General features: G+C 60.5%; 4 protein-coding genes across 4 annotated transcripts; 1 reads left to right on the plus strand and 3 right to left on the minus strand.

Annotated features, from left to right (window-relative positions):
- Positions 1-3170: 3170 nt before the first annotated feature.
- Positions 3171-4913, minus strand: TRAVEDRAFT_68716 (uncharacterized protein). The gene is made up of 2 exons (XM_008035087.1): positions 4612-4913; positions 3171-4544 (listed from the first exon to the last, which is right to left on the minus strand). The coding sequence occupies exons 1-2, from the start codon at positions 4896-4898 to the stop codon at positions 3482-3484; spliced, it is 1350 nt and encodes a 449-aa protein (XP_008033278.1). The 5' UTR covers positions 4899-4913; the 3' UTR covers positions 3171-3481.
- Positions 4914-5299: 386 nt separating this feature from the next.
- Positions 5300-8532, minus strand: TRAVEDRAFT_26044 (Cullin-domain-containing protein). Its single transcript, XM_008033712.1, has 11 exons — positions 8215-8532; positions 7801-8108; positions 7670-7743; positions 7514-7621; positions 7155-7462; positions 6984-7099; positions 6421-6931; positions 6157-6353; positions 5882-6101; positions 5657-5829; positions 5300-5602 (listed from the first exon to the last, which is right to left on the minus strand). The coding sequence occupies exons 1-11, from the start codon at positions 8477-8479 to the stop codon at positions 5348-5350; spliced, it is 2535 nt and encodes an 844-aa protein (XP_008031903.1). The 5' UTR covers positions 8480-8532; the 3' UTR covers positions 5300-5347.
- A 707-nt stretch (positions 8533-9239) lies between these two features.
- Positions 9240-14053, minus strand: TRAVEDRAFT_55804 (uncharacterized protein; the record flags this gene model as incomplete). Its single annotated transcript, XM_008034228.1, has 30 exons — positions 9240-9284; positions 9339-9429; positions 9494-9561; positions 9624-9806; positions 9880-9899; positions 9977-10004; positions 10069-10128; positions 10181-10399; positions 10434-10477; positions 10537-10633; positions 10715-10878; positions 10946-10986; positions 11056-11290; positions 11418-11667; positions 11719-11774; positions 11836-12002; positions 12063-12098; positions 12163-12214; positions 12274-12358; positions 12410-12513; positions 12588-12609; positions 12672-12845; positions 12900-12937; positions 12989-13043; positions 13098-13196; positions 13263-13312; positions 13383-13559; positions 13616-13690; positions 13758-13862; positions 13990-14053. 30 exons carry the CDS (start codon positions 14051-14053, stop codon positions 9240-9242), a joined length of 2904 nt encoding a protein of 967 aa, XP_008032419.1.
- A 334-nt stretch (positions 14054-14387) lies between these two features.
- On the plus strand, positions 14388-14819 carry TRAVEDRAFT_111510 (uncharacterized protein; the record flags this gene model as incomplete). The annotated part of the gene is made up of 3 exons (XM_008035088.1): positions 14388-14442; positions 14525-14584; positions 14692-14819. Coding segments are annotated over 3 exons (243 nt in total), but the record flags the coding sequence as incomplete, so codon positions are not given.
- Between the last annotated feature and the right edge of the window lie 617 nt (positions 14820-15436).

Below are 15436 nucleotides of genomic sequence, written 5' to 3' on the forward strand. Positions count from 1 at the left end.
CGCTGAACAAAACTTATCTGGCGCTGTGCTGTCATCGTGAAGATGGCTGGCGGTAGTTCCGCGTTGTGCGATGTCCTCCCGTCGATTGCTTCTGCTTCGTGCACAGGTCTGCCCGCGCGGTGCATCCCGCAAATCGCGCAGGCCCGCCGTCGCCGGGCGTGTTGTCAGTTGGTCCGCACCTTGTGGGTGCCCAGGTGCACTGGGGCTGTTCGGTTGTGTCGATCCGATCACAGACGCTGCTACTCCACCGCACAGTGCGAACGAGACGCTACATCCGGCCTCTCCAAGCTCCTAAGCCCAACTTGACTGTGATTGCAATTGATATCTCATCGCCGTAGCGTCTACGAAAGCGCACAAAATTTAACTCCGTTTCGTGGGCGTCGGGGTGGACAGCATGCGGGGGCGCGGGCATGGAAGCTTACCTCCGAACTGCCATCCCGCGTCTGCATCTGCGTCCGCGCTTGCATGTGTCTCAAACGTCTCCTGCCTCCGCGCCCTCCGGGGGAGGCTCGGTTCCTGAGCGACGAGCGTGGAGAGCCGAGTATGGTTGCGGAGAAGGCGGGCGATCGCCCAGGTGCGGCAGGGCGCGTTCCTGCCTTCACGTAGGGAAGCTTCACGCTTGTCGGCGGGCGTTGGGTCTCGGTGAGCTTCGGTGACGCCTTGGTGGCGCGGACGCGCTCGTACCCTACGCTAGGTCGTCTTACGGGCCCCGCCCATGTGGTTACATGCGTAGCGGTGTGTGCAAAAACCGACGATCTTCGGAAACGAAAGGCGTGCATGGGAGTCCTCGTGAGTCGTGCGGCCCCCGGCGGACTTCTAGTGAATTGTGCAGCGGGGCGCTGGCTAGGCCTGGAGCTGCACCAAGGGAAACCAGCACCACTTCGCGCGCCGATGCCGCTATGGGCGGGAAGGTTGCTTGAGGTATGTGGCGTACGTGGCCGTCACCTTACCTGGCTGGTTGCTAATGCTAATGGCGCATGTGTTTGTACTCAGCAGACACCAGGACGTGTACGCCAGCGTCGGAGTATAGGGTCGCCTCCGACAAACGTCGGTATGCGAGGTTGCTATTCCAAACCTCCGCCGCGACGAGCACCTGGATGGCGCTTCTGAGTTCCAACTCCTCGAATAGCGGTGCGGCTGTTCGACATCTGTGGACGTCGTCGTAGGTTCACCTCGACAGATATCATCATACCGGGGGTTCGCATCTACCGCGCACAGTGTGGTGGTCGTTGATTTCGTCCCAGGCTGCCTCCCGCGTTGACCATCGCAGTATCAAGCACCCGCAAGTCCGCAAGCTGGCGATTCTATCCACACCAATGACAGATCGCCCCAGAGCTGACATATGATAGTTGGTCGCTCCGGGTTCATCTGATGATGTTTGATGTTTGAAGGCCGCAAACTGCGAGTGCTTCGCGGGCTTCTGCGCTGCGCGATGCTATTCAAAATCACCGAGGTCCGAGGCCGAAGGCGAAGGCGACGATGAACGCTAACCCTGCGCGACGACACGGCATGTCGACACCTTGGTTAACTTTGGACCACATCATAGCCTTCTCGGCACTTGCTACCGCGGTTACCGCGCGCCGTGTGCGATGGTGCGAAGGCTCGGTGCTTCGCTCGCCTCCTCCCTCCGCGTCTACTTGAAGTAGTTGTCGCGGAACTGTAGCTACCGGGTGGATTGAATCCATGTGCCGTTCGTACGCTGCGCCATCTGTCGCGACATACCGGTCAGTCCTGATTCATGTACAATGTTATTCAATCTTCTGATGCTACGCCGCTCCCTTCAGAGGATCAACAGATTCCGGTGATCTAACAGACTACCTACCTATGGCACAGCACGCTGAGGGTACGGACCGCGTGGAGAAACCGTATTATGTCTATCTGCAAACTTCTCATGCGCTCCGCGCATACAAGCGGCCTACCGGGAGAACGCCGTCGTGCGCTGGAACAAGATTGTTAAGCAGCGCACTCTCGGACTTCACGTAGGACCGATGCTTCCTACACGACATTCGGTGAGTGCCGTTTTCGAGATGTCACTGAGTTAGTTGCATGACCGTTTTATGCTAGTAGTTCGTTGCGTCCTTGTCAAATGCCATAGCACGCACAAGCATAGATCAACGCTGAGTCACCTCGGTACCCGCAATGTACTGCTGTGGAACAGAGATAACAGGACGCGCGGCGTGCTCTGCAAGCTGTCGTAATATGCGATATCCTGATGAGTTATCGTTGTATTTCTTCGAACCCTCAGGTTTACGGCAACTGACTATTGGCAGTCAACAAATGGTTGGTTGCTCGGGCATCGGGCACTACTACCTCGCACATCGTAATACGATGCCCATGTAGGCCACGGGACAACACCACTGCGGATAGGACCCGTGCGTCGACGCGTCTTCTCCTGTTACGCGGCTGCAAATATGGCACCTGAATACAAAGTGCGTACACCGAAGCACATAGGAACTTGAAGATCGTCGCCCGAACCATGTCCCCTGAAGCACGAGGCTCCCGCATCTTCTCTCTACGATGCTCACCGGATGCGGAGTGGAGGCCTGGACACTCAGTCGTACGTCTTCCACTCCAATAGGCCCCGATAGTACGCATGCATCCAACATATCAGCTCAACATCCACTTTGACCCACTTGCCGGTGGCCCCCACCGCGCGTGATTTGTCTATTGCGAGCCTGAGGTGTAGTGTTGAACGTTGAGCGTCGATGCATGGCGGCTCATATGCATGAACTGGTCCGCATGCAGCTTTCGCATTCCCCAACGCAGAAAGGCCAAGCAAGCAGTCTACGGCCTTTCACTGGCAAGTACTAGTCCCAGCAAATACAAGTGCTCTCAGCGATCTTAGAGCTAAGCGTCCCGCACCGCTCTGCGCAGCGCTCAACAAGGTACATACCCTCACAGTGAGTGGCACAAAGTCTGAAACCTCCTCAGCTACACGATCGCGCTAGGCCCGAACGAGAGCTGGCAAAAACATACCCGCTGATTGGCCGATCGCAGGGCTGGGCTACCCCAGACTGCGCACGGGTGTTGCTGTTGCGGGTGCGCACAAAGACGATATCGATGACGTCGATATTGACGTTGTTTGTCGCGTTGCGTGTGATTTTGTGGGTCGCACAAGATTACACAATGGGCGGTGGATGGGACGCACGCCGGAGCATTAGGCGGAGGGGAGGAAACACGGAGTCGTAGAGTACATTCGGTATGGCCACACATGTGACACAGGGAGAGGGGACGAGAGGGAGGGCACGGGATGAGCCATGGCACCCATTCGCGAAAACGAGGAACAGACAAGAGACGAGAGACAGAGACAGAGGGATGGGATAGGGAAGGAGCACATGAACAGGAATGGACGATGAATGCGGGGGTAATGTACATTGCAGGGGAAATAACGGACACGATGAAGCTAAACCCAGATAACGAACAACAGCGGTGGAGAATACAGTTAGAAAGCAGCAGAGAAGAAGGACCCTTGCGCACCGCGCTACACGCTCATGGGCATGCCGCTCATCCCGGTCATGCCCTTCAGCATCTGTGTCGACGCGCGGAAGATGCTCGCGGGCGCGGGGAGGCGCGACCGCTTGCGCGGGCTCCCGAGCCCCGCGGGGACTGTGTGCTCGATCTGAGGTGACGAGCTCGGCGAGGAGGATGGCGAGTCGGCGGCGTAGCGGTCGCCCGGCTGGTAGGGCACGGAAAAGTAGTTCATCGGCTCTTTTGCGAGTGGCGGCGGGGAGGGGGACGCGGGCAGCGGCGTGCGCAAGGCCGCCTTTTCGGGCAAGCTCGAGACGGGTACGGCGATAGGACGGATAGCGATCACCTCGGGTGGAGGCGAGATCGTCCGCTCGACGAGCTTTGCGGCCTGCACGGCGTGGATGATGCGCGTCGCGGGCAGATTCGTCGTAGACGCGAACGGGCTCGGGATAGGGGTCCGCCGTGGCTCGTCCTCCTCCGGTATGGGGGCCGCATGCGCGAGGTGGTGCAGGATGCCAGAACGGCAGGGGTGCACCTCGTCCGGGAGCGAGAGCGCGCGGCGGAGCTGGAGGTCGTCTGGGCCCGTGGGGGCTGGGGCGCATGCGGGCAGCTCGAGCGAGAAGGCGGTGAGGGCGTCGATGTCGGTCGAGCGGCGGCGGCGGTCGACCTCGTCGACGGCGATGATGGCGTCGAAGCCGGGCATGGCGTCGCGCACGCAGTGGCGCGCGCTGCGGGAGGGCTTGGGCGCGTGGGTGTCGGAGACGGACTTGCGGCGGCGGGCGGCGCCCTTGGAGAAGTGCACCTGCCAGTGCTCGCCGAGTTTCATGCAGCTGTCGATGGAGGCGTAGCATTGCGCGCAGCAGGAGCGCAGCGGGACGGTAACGGCATCAGGCTGGACGGGTTGGGGGAGAGACGCGCGCCGGGGGCGGTTTTGACGTTGAGGCGACTGGCAGGGCGTGGTCGGGTCGATGGAAGAGACGGAGGAGTCGGAGAGGTGGGCGGAGTGTACGAGGCAGGGGACTAGGGGCCTGTGGGCGGCGTCTCCGCGGGACGGTGAACGAGCCTTGGTGGTGAGGCTGTTGTGATGGAGAAGTTATGGGCGGTCGGTGTCAATATGATGGACAGAAGATTGAGGAGACGGACCTGGGGACGGAGACCTTGAAGACGACATGGTCTTCGGAGGAGTCGTCCTCTGTGTCGGACACGAGCGAGGGCTCGCGCTGCTTGCGCTTCCAGAGGGGAAGAGAGTACGACTTTGTGACAAGACGTGGGAGCCTGGAGGCGGGAAGGGGGTCCGGGATGAGCACGCAGTCCTGGTCGAAGCGGACCTTGGGGGAGAGCGGTGGCTCGAGCGGGGGCGGCTCGTCGGTGTTGTGTGGGGCGGCGACGAGGGACTCGAAGGAGGGCGAGAGGGGGACGGTGGAGGACATGGCGGTGATGAGGAGAGCAGGGAGCTGCACCGGACCTCTCCATCTCTCTCGCTCTTCTGAGGGAGCGTGCAGAAGCAGCGCAGGTCACACGGCCGTCTAGACTGCCTAATCCAGCCAAGCCTAATGCTTCGATCACACGTGACCGCGTACCGCCGGCTCCTCTCCCTCGGCCCCCTCTTCGGCTCCGTCCCACTGCGCTTCATCAGTCCTCCTAGTACCTAGCCGTGCTAACATCGCTCACAGTGCGCTGCTATCCAGCACACAGCGTACATAGGGAGGGCGCACTCTCCCAGCACATTCCGCGCTTCGAGCCCAGACAGCGGGCGGCGTGATCCAGATCGTGCCTCGGCGGAGTCCACGTTCACCCGACGTCCAACGCCTGTCCCGCCCGCACAGCGTGCAACACCCACTCCGCATATATTCGCCCAGCCGCCGCTTCCGCACACCGCCTAGGCAACGTAAATGTACCGGTTCATGTCGTTCTCGTCCCGGCGGAGGTACTCCTGCTCGACGAGGCTCGCGACCCGCTGCTTGATCATGCTCACCTCGGGCACGAAGTGCTTGCGCACGGCCTCGATCGTCGCCGTCTTCAGCTGCTCGTACGCCAGCTCCTTCTTCCCCTTCATCACTCGCACGATCGCTGCGTCCAGCGCGTGCTTCCTGTCTGCCTCGATCGAGCTCTGCGTCCGCTTCGTCTCCTCCGGCTGGCAGAGATGGGTGAGCGCGAGTCGTGCGGGCAAAACGTTACGTGAACGTACCGTCTCCTTCGCCTGGATCGAGTTGATGTGCACCTGGAACCGCGCGTCCGTGAAGTCCGCGTTGAAGTGGAACACGTCCGTCATATGCACGTCTTTCCCCGCAGGCTGTTTCCTTAGCACCCGCTTCTTCCCGCACGCCAGGCTCTGCAGCGTCCGCTGCAGTTCCCCGTCGTCTGCGCTGCGAGTTAGCACTCGCCCGGAGAACGCGCATACAATCACGCTCACCGAGCCCCGTCTGCGCCTTGATGTCCGCGTACGCGTACGTCTCCTCGTCGTTGAAGAGCAGCAGCACCGCTCCCTGGTACAGGCTGACCGACAGCTCCTTCTCGCCCGCCTTGAACCGCGCGCGCAGCGTCGCCGTCCCCAGCGCGTGGTCCCAGTCCAGCTTCCGCCCCTGGTGGTGCTTCTTGTAGAATGTCGTGTATGCGCCCAGGTCGTCTTGCATCTGCAGCACATATAGTCAGCACACGATAGGGAAAGAGAGCAGGAGGGGGGCTCACCCAGCGCGGGAGGTCGATGTCCTTCTTGCGCGCGGAGAACGGCCAGTTGGACCGCTGGAGGACCATCACGTTCAGCTTCTGCGCCGTCCCGAGCTCGCCCCGCTTCCGCTGCTGCTCCAGGAAGTCCTGCATCAGGTCCCGCGACAGTGCCAGGTCCGTGAACATCCCGTCGCTCGTCCCGAACTCGGGGTCGTACTCTGCACTGCCGTCAGCACCTCATGCATCTGCCCGAGAGAGCACACGGAAGAAAAGGAAAGTACGCACTCTCCTTGAGCGTCTTCAGCACGGCGCGCTCAAAGTCGTCGCTCGCGCTGCGCCCGAGCAGGAGGCGCTTCGCGAGCCCGCGCTGGTAGAACGCGCGGAACACGTCGCGCTCGTCCGTGTAGCGGTACAGCGCGAGCACCGCGTCCAGCTCCGCCGCGAAGTCCTCGTCGCGCTTGCCCTTCTGCCCCCGCCGCATCGCGCGGTCCATGTGCTTTGCGATCAGCTCCGCGGGCTTGTTGCGCCGCGCCTTGAACCCCGCGGCGAACGCGTCTGAGAGCGCGTAGGTGAAGTCTTTGTTGGGATGCGTTGCGGCGGGCGGGGGCGCAGGCTGCGGGGCGGAGGAGGTGGAGGGCTGCGGGGCGGAGGGCGGGGCGGGTAAGGAGGCGATGGGGGCGATCTCGTCGACGAAGGCGTGCGCGACGAGTTTGTCGCAGAAGGCTTTGAATTCGAGCAGGCGCGGGATCATCTCTTCGTCGTGCTCCTCGTCCGTCACGATGCTCCTCGTCGCTTTCTGTCGAATTGTGAGCCAAATCTAGCATGGATGTATGCATGACGAGACGAACCTGTACGTAGAACTTGAACGCGCCGTTGAGCACCCTGAGCCCGCCGACCTTGGCGAACAGCTTGTACATCTTCTTGATCTGCGCGTCGTTCCGCGCGTCCATGAGTGTCTCCAGCCCTGCCCAACGCATGATCAGCCACGGCCCCCAGCCCATACACATGACTGCGCCTACCGTCCTTGGCGAGCCAGTCGAGCCGCCCCGCCATCAGCGCGCGGTCCGTCATGTCCTGCACGGGCGCGACGCTCTCCGCGAGCAGCACCTCCTGCGCGCGCTCGCGCTCCTCCGTGCTGCGCCCCTGCGCGTGCACGAGGAAGTCTTTCGCGCTCAGCGTGCCCGCGGCGGCGAGCGTGTTCGACTCCGTGGTGTAGAAGGCGTGCGTGAGCGTGAGGTAGGTCGACTCGACGACGTCGGTGTAGAGCGCGTGCGCGTGCAGGTGTTGTAGGAGGCGCGGGAGGTGCGCGCGGAGGGCGTGGGGCATACTGTGTGGGGGGTTAGATGTGGCGGGAGAGGGCGGAGGGGGAAGGACGGACCGGTGGGTGCGCTCCCATGAGAGCCAGTCGGCGATGCCGTCTGTGATGGCCTTCATGACGCGGGGGCTCTCGATGACCGAGGTGGAGAACATGGTGTATGCAAGTCGTCTGTCCTGCGTGAGCTCGATCATCGGTTATAGCACGTAAGGAACATACCTAGTGCTAGGCAGCTGTGTCTGCTCGGCTACATACAGCGTGTCCATGTGCGCGAGCAGCGATTGCAGCAATCCCTGCCCAGTCCTATCAGCATTGTCCCTTTAGAGTTACATAGACCACTCGCAACTCACCACCTGCTTCTCAAACCACGCGCACGCGTCCGTGAACGGTACCAGCCACTCGACACCCTTCCGTGCCTCGTCCCCCAGGCTGCGTTCGACGATCCCGACACAACGCTCGAGCTCCATTTTGACGCCCTCGTACAGGCCCTCGCCCTTTCCAGCCTCACTCACCGCGGAGCGGCATGCGCGTGAGATACGGTCGTACGTCGCTGGAAGGGCACTTGGGCCGCTGGGGCCGCCGGGAGTGAGGAGGATGCGGATCGTGCGCCGGACGAGGGCATAGTCTGCCTCGATAGCCGAGTCGGGAGTAGCGCTAACTGCGTAAATGTATCAGTACCCTTTCCAACATAACATAATGCGGCTCCAAGCGAGACATCGGTGGTTGGGGGCGGTTGGATGAGCGCGATAGAGATGAGCACTCACTCGGATGTCCAATGACCCTCAGCACGATCGGACCCCGCTTGTCCGCAGCGGCGTCGACGGCGGCGGCGCGAGAGCTGGAGACAGAAGCAGAAGCAGCGTCAGACGCAGCATCCAGACGGGGAATCTTGCGTGGGGGAGACGCGGACCGGGATGAGTCTCTTGTGCCCGACGCTGGCGCGGCCGCGCCCGACACCTGCGGCTGGGCGGGGAGCGCGCTGAACGCCTTGGACGTTACGGGGAGCGTGAGTAGCGAGAACACGTCCATTGTGGTCTGCTAATGTGGTAGAGCGCAGGCCGTAAGCTAGGATTTCCTCTAAGCGTCCGACGATAGTGGACGGAGGTGAGATCGGTCAGCGGGGACGCGGACGGCGGGTAAATCACGCCCGCCGCGCTGTGATCGGCTCGTGTAGTGCCCGTTTTGGTAACTGTCGTCGTTCGCCGACATGGCCGTCAGTCTGTTCACGTCTCATGCCATGTTTGGTCGGGTATAGAATGGACTCAGGACGTCTCAGACGTTATATAAGTACATCCAAACAAGGGCCATCGAACTTGAAATCCTGGAAGAGATGTAACCGTAATCTGGAAGTTCCCGCCGCCAGCTGAGTGCAGTGGACGTGTGCGGCGGCGAGGGAGCCTAAACATGGCTGCAGCATACCTGATATAGTCACGCGAACCACTTTGAAAGCGGAAGCGTCCAAAAAAACGATCATATGTGTGACCCGTAAGTGCGGAACTCTGAGACCAGCACATTGATTGGAAGCGATGACACAACATACAACAACTTGAGCGAGGGGGAAAACATATACGAATGGGCGAACGTCGGCATAAAAGCAGCGACCCTGATGGTCTGTGACAAGATAGAGTCCAGGAACAGCCGTGAAGAGTTCAGGAACAAGCCGTGTCGAGAGCAGACGTCGAGGTCTTGAGGAGCAAAGGCAAGCCAGCCGGATGGACCAAGGTGACGAGACGAGACAGGGGTAGAGCACAGGAAGCAACAGAGCGCAGCCAGGGTGAGAGCGGAATCTTCATCGAGCATAGCGGTCGAGCAGTTGTGCGTATGTTGCCGAAATCTGCAGGGCGGCGTTTGAGCGTGAGGGCCTGCAACCACAAAGGCACGAACGAACCTTTTCAGAGCGCGACTCCCCGCCCGGCACAAATCGGCAAACAGTAGTGGCCAACTCGAACCACCGCTTCGCCTCGTCGAGCAGCGAGGAACTACAGGGGGCGAGGAACCGGGGTCAGTAAAGCCCGCAGCGCGCCCGCACAACACCCGGCGTACTGCAAGCACTCGATCCCGGTGTTGTACGCAGTCGCCAAGAGCCAGTGCCGCTCGTCCATGGGGTAGCCCTGCCAGGTAAAGTTAGATGGACATAAAAGGCGGACCCACAGACGTCCCGGGCGCGCCGCACCTGGGGGTCGCTCTCAGAGGCGTGGTCCTGGAGCACGCCGACAGCCTGCTCGACGTATCCAATTGCCTTGGTCCGATCGGCGGGGGCGCTGCGCGCGAGCAGGATCGTGCATATGGCTCTCAGCCACCTTGAGAACTTCTCCACTGACAGGATCGCACGGTCGAGGCTGGCGTGGAGGATGGCCTGAAAAAGACCCGGTTAGGGCCCGTTGCCGGGGGTGGGGCCGCGCGCGAACGCGCGGCGGTGCGAAACGTACCTCGAGCGCGGTGGAGAGCACTGCGGCGGCGCGCGAAGGTTCGGCGGCGACAGTCTGTGTTAGGGTACAGGCGGAAGCGAAGGAGGAACCACTGTACCGTCTATGGGGCAATCCTTCTCGGTCCACTGATGTGCGGGAGGCGGCGCGTTGAGCATCATCTGACCCGCGGCGTGCAGCGGGAGAACCTACGAGGATGTCCGTTATCGCTTCATATGTCCCTATGTCCACCTTCTGGGCGCGACTTGTGTCCTGTCGGGGTTCGCGCGGTCAGCTTGAGTCCGGTGCACCGCAGTGCCGTTACCTCTATGATATCTGGAACGCGGTTCCAGGTCTTCAGGCGGCAGGCGATCTCCACCCCGAATACAGAGAGAATGCTGAGGAACGACTGAGCGCGCTCTGAGCCTTCTTCGTCAAGGGTGCTTGGCCCTGAGATGATCTGGCCTATGCAGCTTCTGCTCGACCCGACTTCTTGCGCGACTAATCGCCAGCGGTCAGCCTGCGGTAAAAATTTGCGGTGAGTCTGGGAGCACACGTCATGGGCGGAACCTACATACATCCTCGGCTGCGGTGTTCGACGCCAGGCGGCGCGATGCGAACACTGGGTGCAAAACGCGCGGTGACAGGTTGCTATTTGGGAGCGAAGACAGAACTTCTTACCTCTTCCGGCGGCGCCCGCAAAGGAGGCGTTAATCAGGAACATCTGCAGCTCGGCGTCGGTATCGACTGCGGGACAGCGCGTGTAAATTTGCAGGAGCTAATTTACGCGAATGCAGGGCGTCGTGAGCGGAATTCCAGCGGGAATGCGGGGCGCGGATATGGGGCCGGACTCTCGCACCTGTCTGGAGACGTCGAAGAGGTCCGAGATGCTGTCCTCCCGGTTCTCCCATTCAGAACAGCCTTGCACGGCGGTGTTGTAGGCGGTTCGCCACAACCACGAGACGTCTTTCGTGCCGACAGCGCTGGCCTGTTTGGTTTCGAGCGCCGTGACCAGTGACAGCGCTTCGGCGTGGGCACCGCGGCTCAGCCACGGGACTAGGGACTGTGAAACGCAATGTAGATAACGTACCGGTGGAGAAATGTCGTAGAAGCATGGGAGTGAATACCGCGCTGGGAAACGGGGTTCCGGGTAAGCTGGGTTAGCTCTCCCGGTAAGGTCCTCGGCGCGAAATAACTCACAAATCGGCCCCAGGTTCTGACATCATTCTGAGAACGAGTCTGATGATGCAGCGAACGAGTGTGATAGCTTCCGCCTCGGCCTCCACGCCCTCCCGCACCGAGGCATCTAGGAGCGCTTCTAGCACTGAGAGCAGCAGGGTTTTCATACCCGATTCATTCGCTAGCCGGGTGGCAAGGAGCAGCATCTTCTTGTTGAAGTTAGACGCGTGGACCATCTCCCGTACCGCTGCAACGGCTGTGCGAGAGCTGATCGGTGAGTGCCGCAGCGCGCCCTGGGACGTAACGACATGCCTTCGTCCTCCAGGCCTGTTGGATTCAGTACGCTCAGGACCTGAATGCGATACAATCAGGTCCGATCTCACCTTGATGGGCCGCAATCAGCAACGCGACGTAGTGGGTGGCCGCGTCCGTGGGTGGACAGCGGCGAATGATCGCAGAAGCGTGGGCGTGTTCGCCGCATTGGACATAACATAACGCCGCCTTGCGGAGGCACTTCGCGTTCGATATGTGCGCCATGGACCCAAACACGCGATGTGTTCCGACGAGAAACCAGTCGGCGGCGTCCGACCAGCGTTTGGCGTGGTAGTGCCGATCACCGAATTGCCAGAGTAACTGAGGGGATGATCAGGGAACCCGTAACGTAACGTGGCAGGCGGACCTTACTGTCAGACAGGCCGTTGTCGGTATCTTTGGGAGCTCGTATTCCTTGGCGTCCAGAACTAAGTGAGCGCGCTTGGTGGTTAAGCTCCGGAAAGCGATTCGAAAAAACAATACACCTACGCTTCTGCGCAGACGCGAGATCCCGCATCGCCCGCGCGTGGTCGTCATCTTTCGAACTGTGGTAGATCAATGACAACAGCAGGCGGTCCAAATAAACCAGACCCGAGCTATTTTGGGCCTCGAACGCACGCTCCAGGCAATGCAGGTGGATGGCGGTGACGAGACCACTGGACAAGAAAGTTAGCACACGTGATGGAGATGGGGGGATAGTGAGGCGCGAACGTAACTGGTCGTGCTGGAGGCTTCTGAGCTCCTGTAGAATACTTCCAGGTTTCCGTGGATATGTCAGGATATCTAACGTGATAATCATCCGGCGGGAAGACGCACTCCGTGATGGTATTCTCCGAGTATTGCATGTGGTCGATGATGGAGCGGAATGCTGTGGCATCCTAGTCAACGACTGCGTTCCGGAGCCTATCCCACCGCAATGAAACCTACCGTCGAGAAGGGCGGCGTGCGGCGCCTTACGTCGCTTCAGGATAGCGACCCTCATCCAACGAAGCTGTTGGTACTCCGAAGAGGTCTGGAGCAGCTGTCAGGGTCAGATAGCGGTATACTCCGTTCACGGACTTACGTGATCCATGGAGGCGTCAACGGAGTCAATGAGCTCTTGCAACGATGCTTCCGCTCTCGCCAGGTTCTCTGGATCTTGACCGGATGACAGGAAGTAGGCTCGCGCTGCTCACACGTGCGCACACGGCATACAGTTTCATATGACGACCCAAACATAGATTCTAGGGCATTCCACTTACCTAGCGTTCTCAGTATCGATCGCTATAATTGATAATTGCGTGTGACCGCTGTGCAGGATAAGACTGGTACGAGGGCCGGCTTACCCTTACTTGTCCATCGCCGGCATCGGCCGTATCCTCGAGTGGCTCGATGATCGCGAAGGCCCGTTGGATCCATTTGACGGAATCCCGTGCACCGTTCCCAGCAGCGTCGGCCGGTGGGCTTGATCGCAACATGCTCTTGCCTATCCCCAACAATTTTCCGGCTAGTGTCCTCCGCTTGCGTATATGTATTAGTGACCGCATGCATTCAAAGTGGACAGCTGCTCTCACATCGGATGGGGTCAGAAGCGACAGATACTGATCGCTCTCTACGGTGGCACATGTAACGGTGCGCCCTGGGCCGAGAGGTGAAGACGCACCTGAGACCTTCTCCAACATAAAGTCAGCAACGCCATTATTACCCTCTTGATACGCCTGTCATAAGGAGTCATCTCTCTGCCGGAGAATGAAGTGTGCGGTAACACTTACGGCTTCCATGCGGCTGCTGTAGTACAGGACTATCGCACGCGCACGCGCTTGCGCATGTCCATCTTGTGAGTCTTCGGCGGCTCTCAGTGCTTCGGCGTACTAGGTTTGTTATTTGTTAGCCATCACGGACACTGGAAACGCATAGAAACGAGTGGAGGGCGCCACCTTTGCGGCCGAACCAAGGACGCCTGCGGCAAGGGTGACGTCTCCTACGTCTGTATACACGAGTGTGAGCGACGCATGCTAAGGAACATTTAATATGCGGAGTGGGTTCCGGGGACGGACCTGCCAAGCTGGCACCGGCCTTGCTAGCGAGTTGGAGAACGTGGATGAGAGCTGGTGGGAACGGAAGGACGTGAGCGCCGCGTGTCTGTGTGTGGAAGGATGGGGCATGAGGCATACTCTGTATACCCGGCTTGTGTTCCATTGCGGCCTCGATGAGACGGAAAGCGGCGAGCCTCACTGACGTCCGGGGCCCGATATGGATGGTGGGAGAAAAGAAGCAAAAGGGGACGCACTGGCTGCGCAGACTGAGCGATAGGCGTCGTCCGAAACGTCCTTGTGCACGACAGACGCGTTCCATAGCGTGACACCTGCGCAGGGCGGCAGAGCATGAGGTGGTCAGCCAGGCCAGGGGCGGGAAAGGTGGCTGGAGCTAACCTTGGTGATCCAAGTCGTCTGCGCGCTGGGCCCAGTTGTCGCCCTTCTTGGCGCGCGGGCGGTGCGTGGACCAGGACTCGGCCAGAACGGCAAGATTGAGAAGATCTGTGCGCAGAGAGTTGTATTCTGGGTGGTCTCTGCCGAGTTTGGGTTTGATTCTCGCAAGAAGAGCTAGAGAACCGGAGGAGAGGGTGAGAGAAGAGGCAGGTAGGATCAGAACGGGCGTACGGACATTGAATGTCGGTATATGCTGCGCTAGCATCGGGCGAGAGTTTTCTTTTCTTGCGGTCGGACATCGTTGTCGTCGTTCCGGACAAGCCGCGGAGGAGTGAAGAGCGTGGTCGACGCGCTAGACGGCGTCGGAGATGGACGCCACAGACAGAGCGCGTCCCGCCAGACGCGCTGTCACGCCTAGCCGACACGCGTAACGTCACGTCACACGACGCGCACCGGGTCACACTCCGCCGCGCCTGGGTAGACGCCGGAGCGTGTGTTTGCAGTCGGAGGCCATGTCGGAGCAGAAGAGCGTGCCAGTGTCCCCCAAGGGCGTCCCTCTCGAGGCTCTCGCCCGAGCTACACGCGTAAGACATATCCCAAGTACGCACAGCGCAGTCTCACACAAATTGCGGACAGGATGCGCGGCGCGACGGGGTCTTTGCTGGGCTGTCCTCGGGCCTCGTCAGTGGTAAGTCTGCTCCCGCCGTGTATCGGAACGACGCATCTCTTCCAAGCTCTCCTCATCCCCATCTCTTCTTCCTTTCATCTAGCCATCCTCGGCTCAAAACTCTTCCGTCTCAACAGAAACGCCACGATCCTATGCGGCGTAGGTGAGCCTTCAATTCCCGCCCACAGCGCGAACCAGCCGCGACTAGCCGCTACTTCTCCACGTGTACCCGCTCGATACTCATCGCATTGCCCCCTTTGTCCCATACAGCAACCGGTGTCATTTCCGGATATCAGTTTACGCAGGGCTTCCTGCTCGCAAACATAGCCCGCCTTGAACAAGAAAAGGCTAGGCTTGACAAGCAGGCGGCTGAGCAAGACCCCACAACGGCCCTCTGAGTTCCTTCAGCTCGTCTGATCACCTCATTCCTGTGCTGCGGCCAAACAAGCTACAGCTCAAATACGGTGCGGACGCCTCGTGTTCCTGCCCACTTATCTGGATCTGCTCGATGGCTTATTGTCTCGTAAATACCTCGTCGCCAGTTGTCCAACAAGGTTATCCCGAAGGCTCCTGTCCGCGAGAATCCGTCCGGTTTCGCCGCTGCGTCCCGTGTGCACGCTCAGCCCAACAGCCTCCGGCTCTCTCTCCGGACGCCCTTCCCTCAATGGGCCGCTCCCCACCCGACCGCCGCCGCTGACTCACCGCGTCGTCGTGCGTCAGAACGCGAGACCCCTGCTCGCCTTGTTCTGTGAAGGCCTAACCCTAATCAAGCTGTTCATTTCATCTCTCTCACGCCCCGCGCCCATCCAGAGTGGCATCCATCCATCCGTCTTTCCTTCCGTCCCATCCATCTATCCACTGATCCATCGCGGCCGTGCGTCCGTGGGTGGGGCCTGTGAACCCTCGGCGCTGGAGGGGCCCGCCAGCACGCTTCGCTTCGAGTCCCGTACATCGCTGCCCATACCCACACACGCACGCGCGGTCAGGTTCGTCTGTGTTCGCCGCAGCCGTTGCC

Source organism: Trametes versicolor (assembly GCF_000271585.1).
Source record: "Trametes versicolor FP-101664 SS1 unplaced genomic scaffold TRAVEscaffold_1, whole genome shotgun sequence".
In the NCBI taxonomy this organism is placed as follows: domain Eukaryota; kingdom Fungi; phylum Basidiomycota; class Agaricomycetes; order Polyporales; family Polyporaceae; genus Trametes; species Trametes versicolor.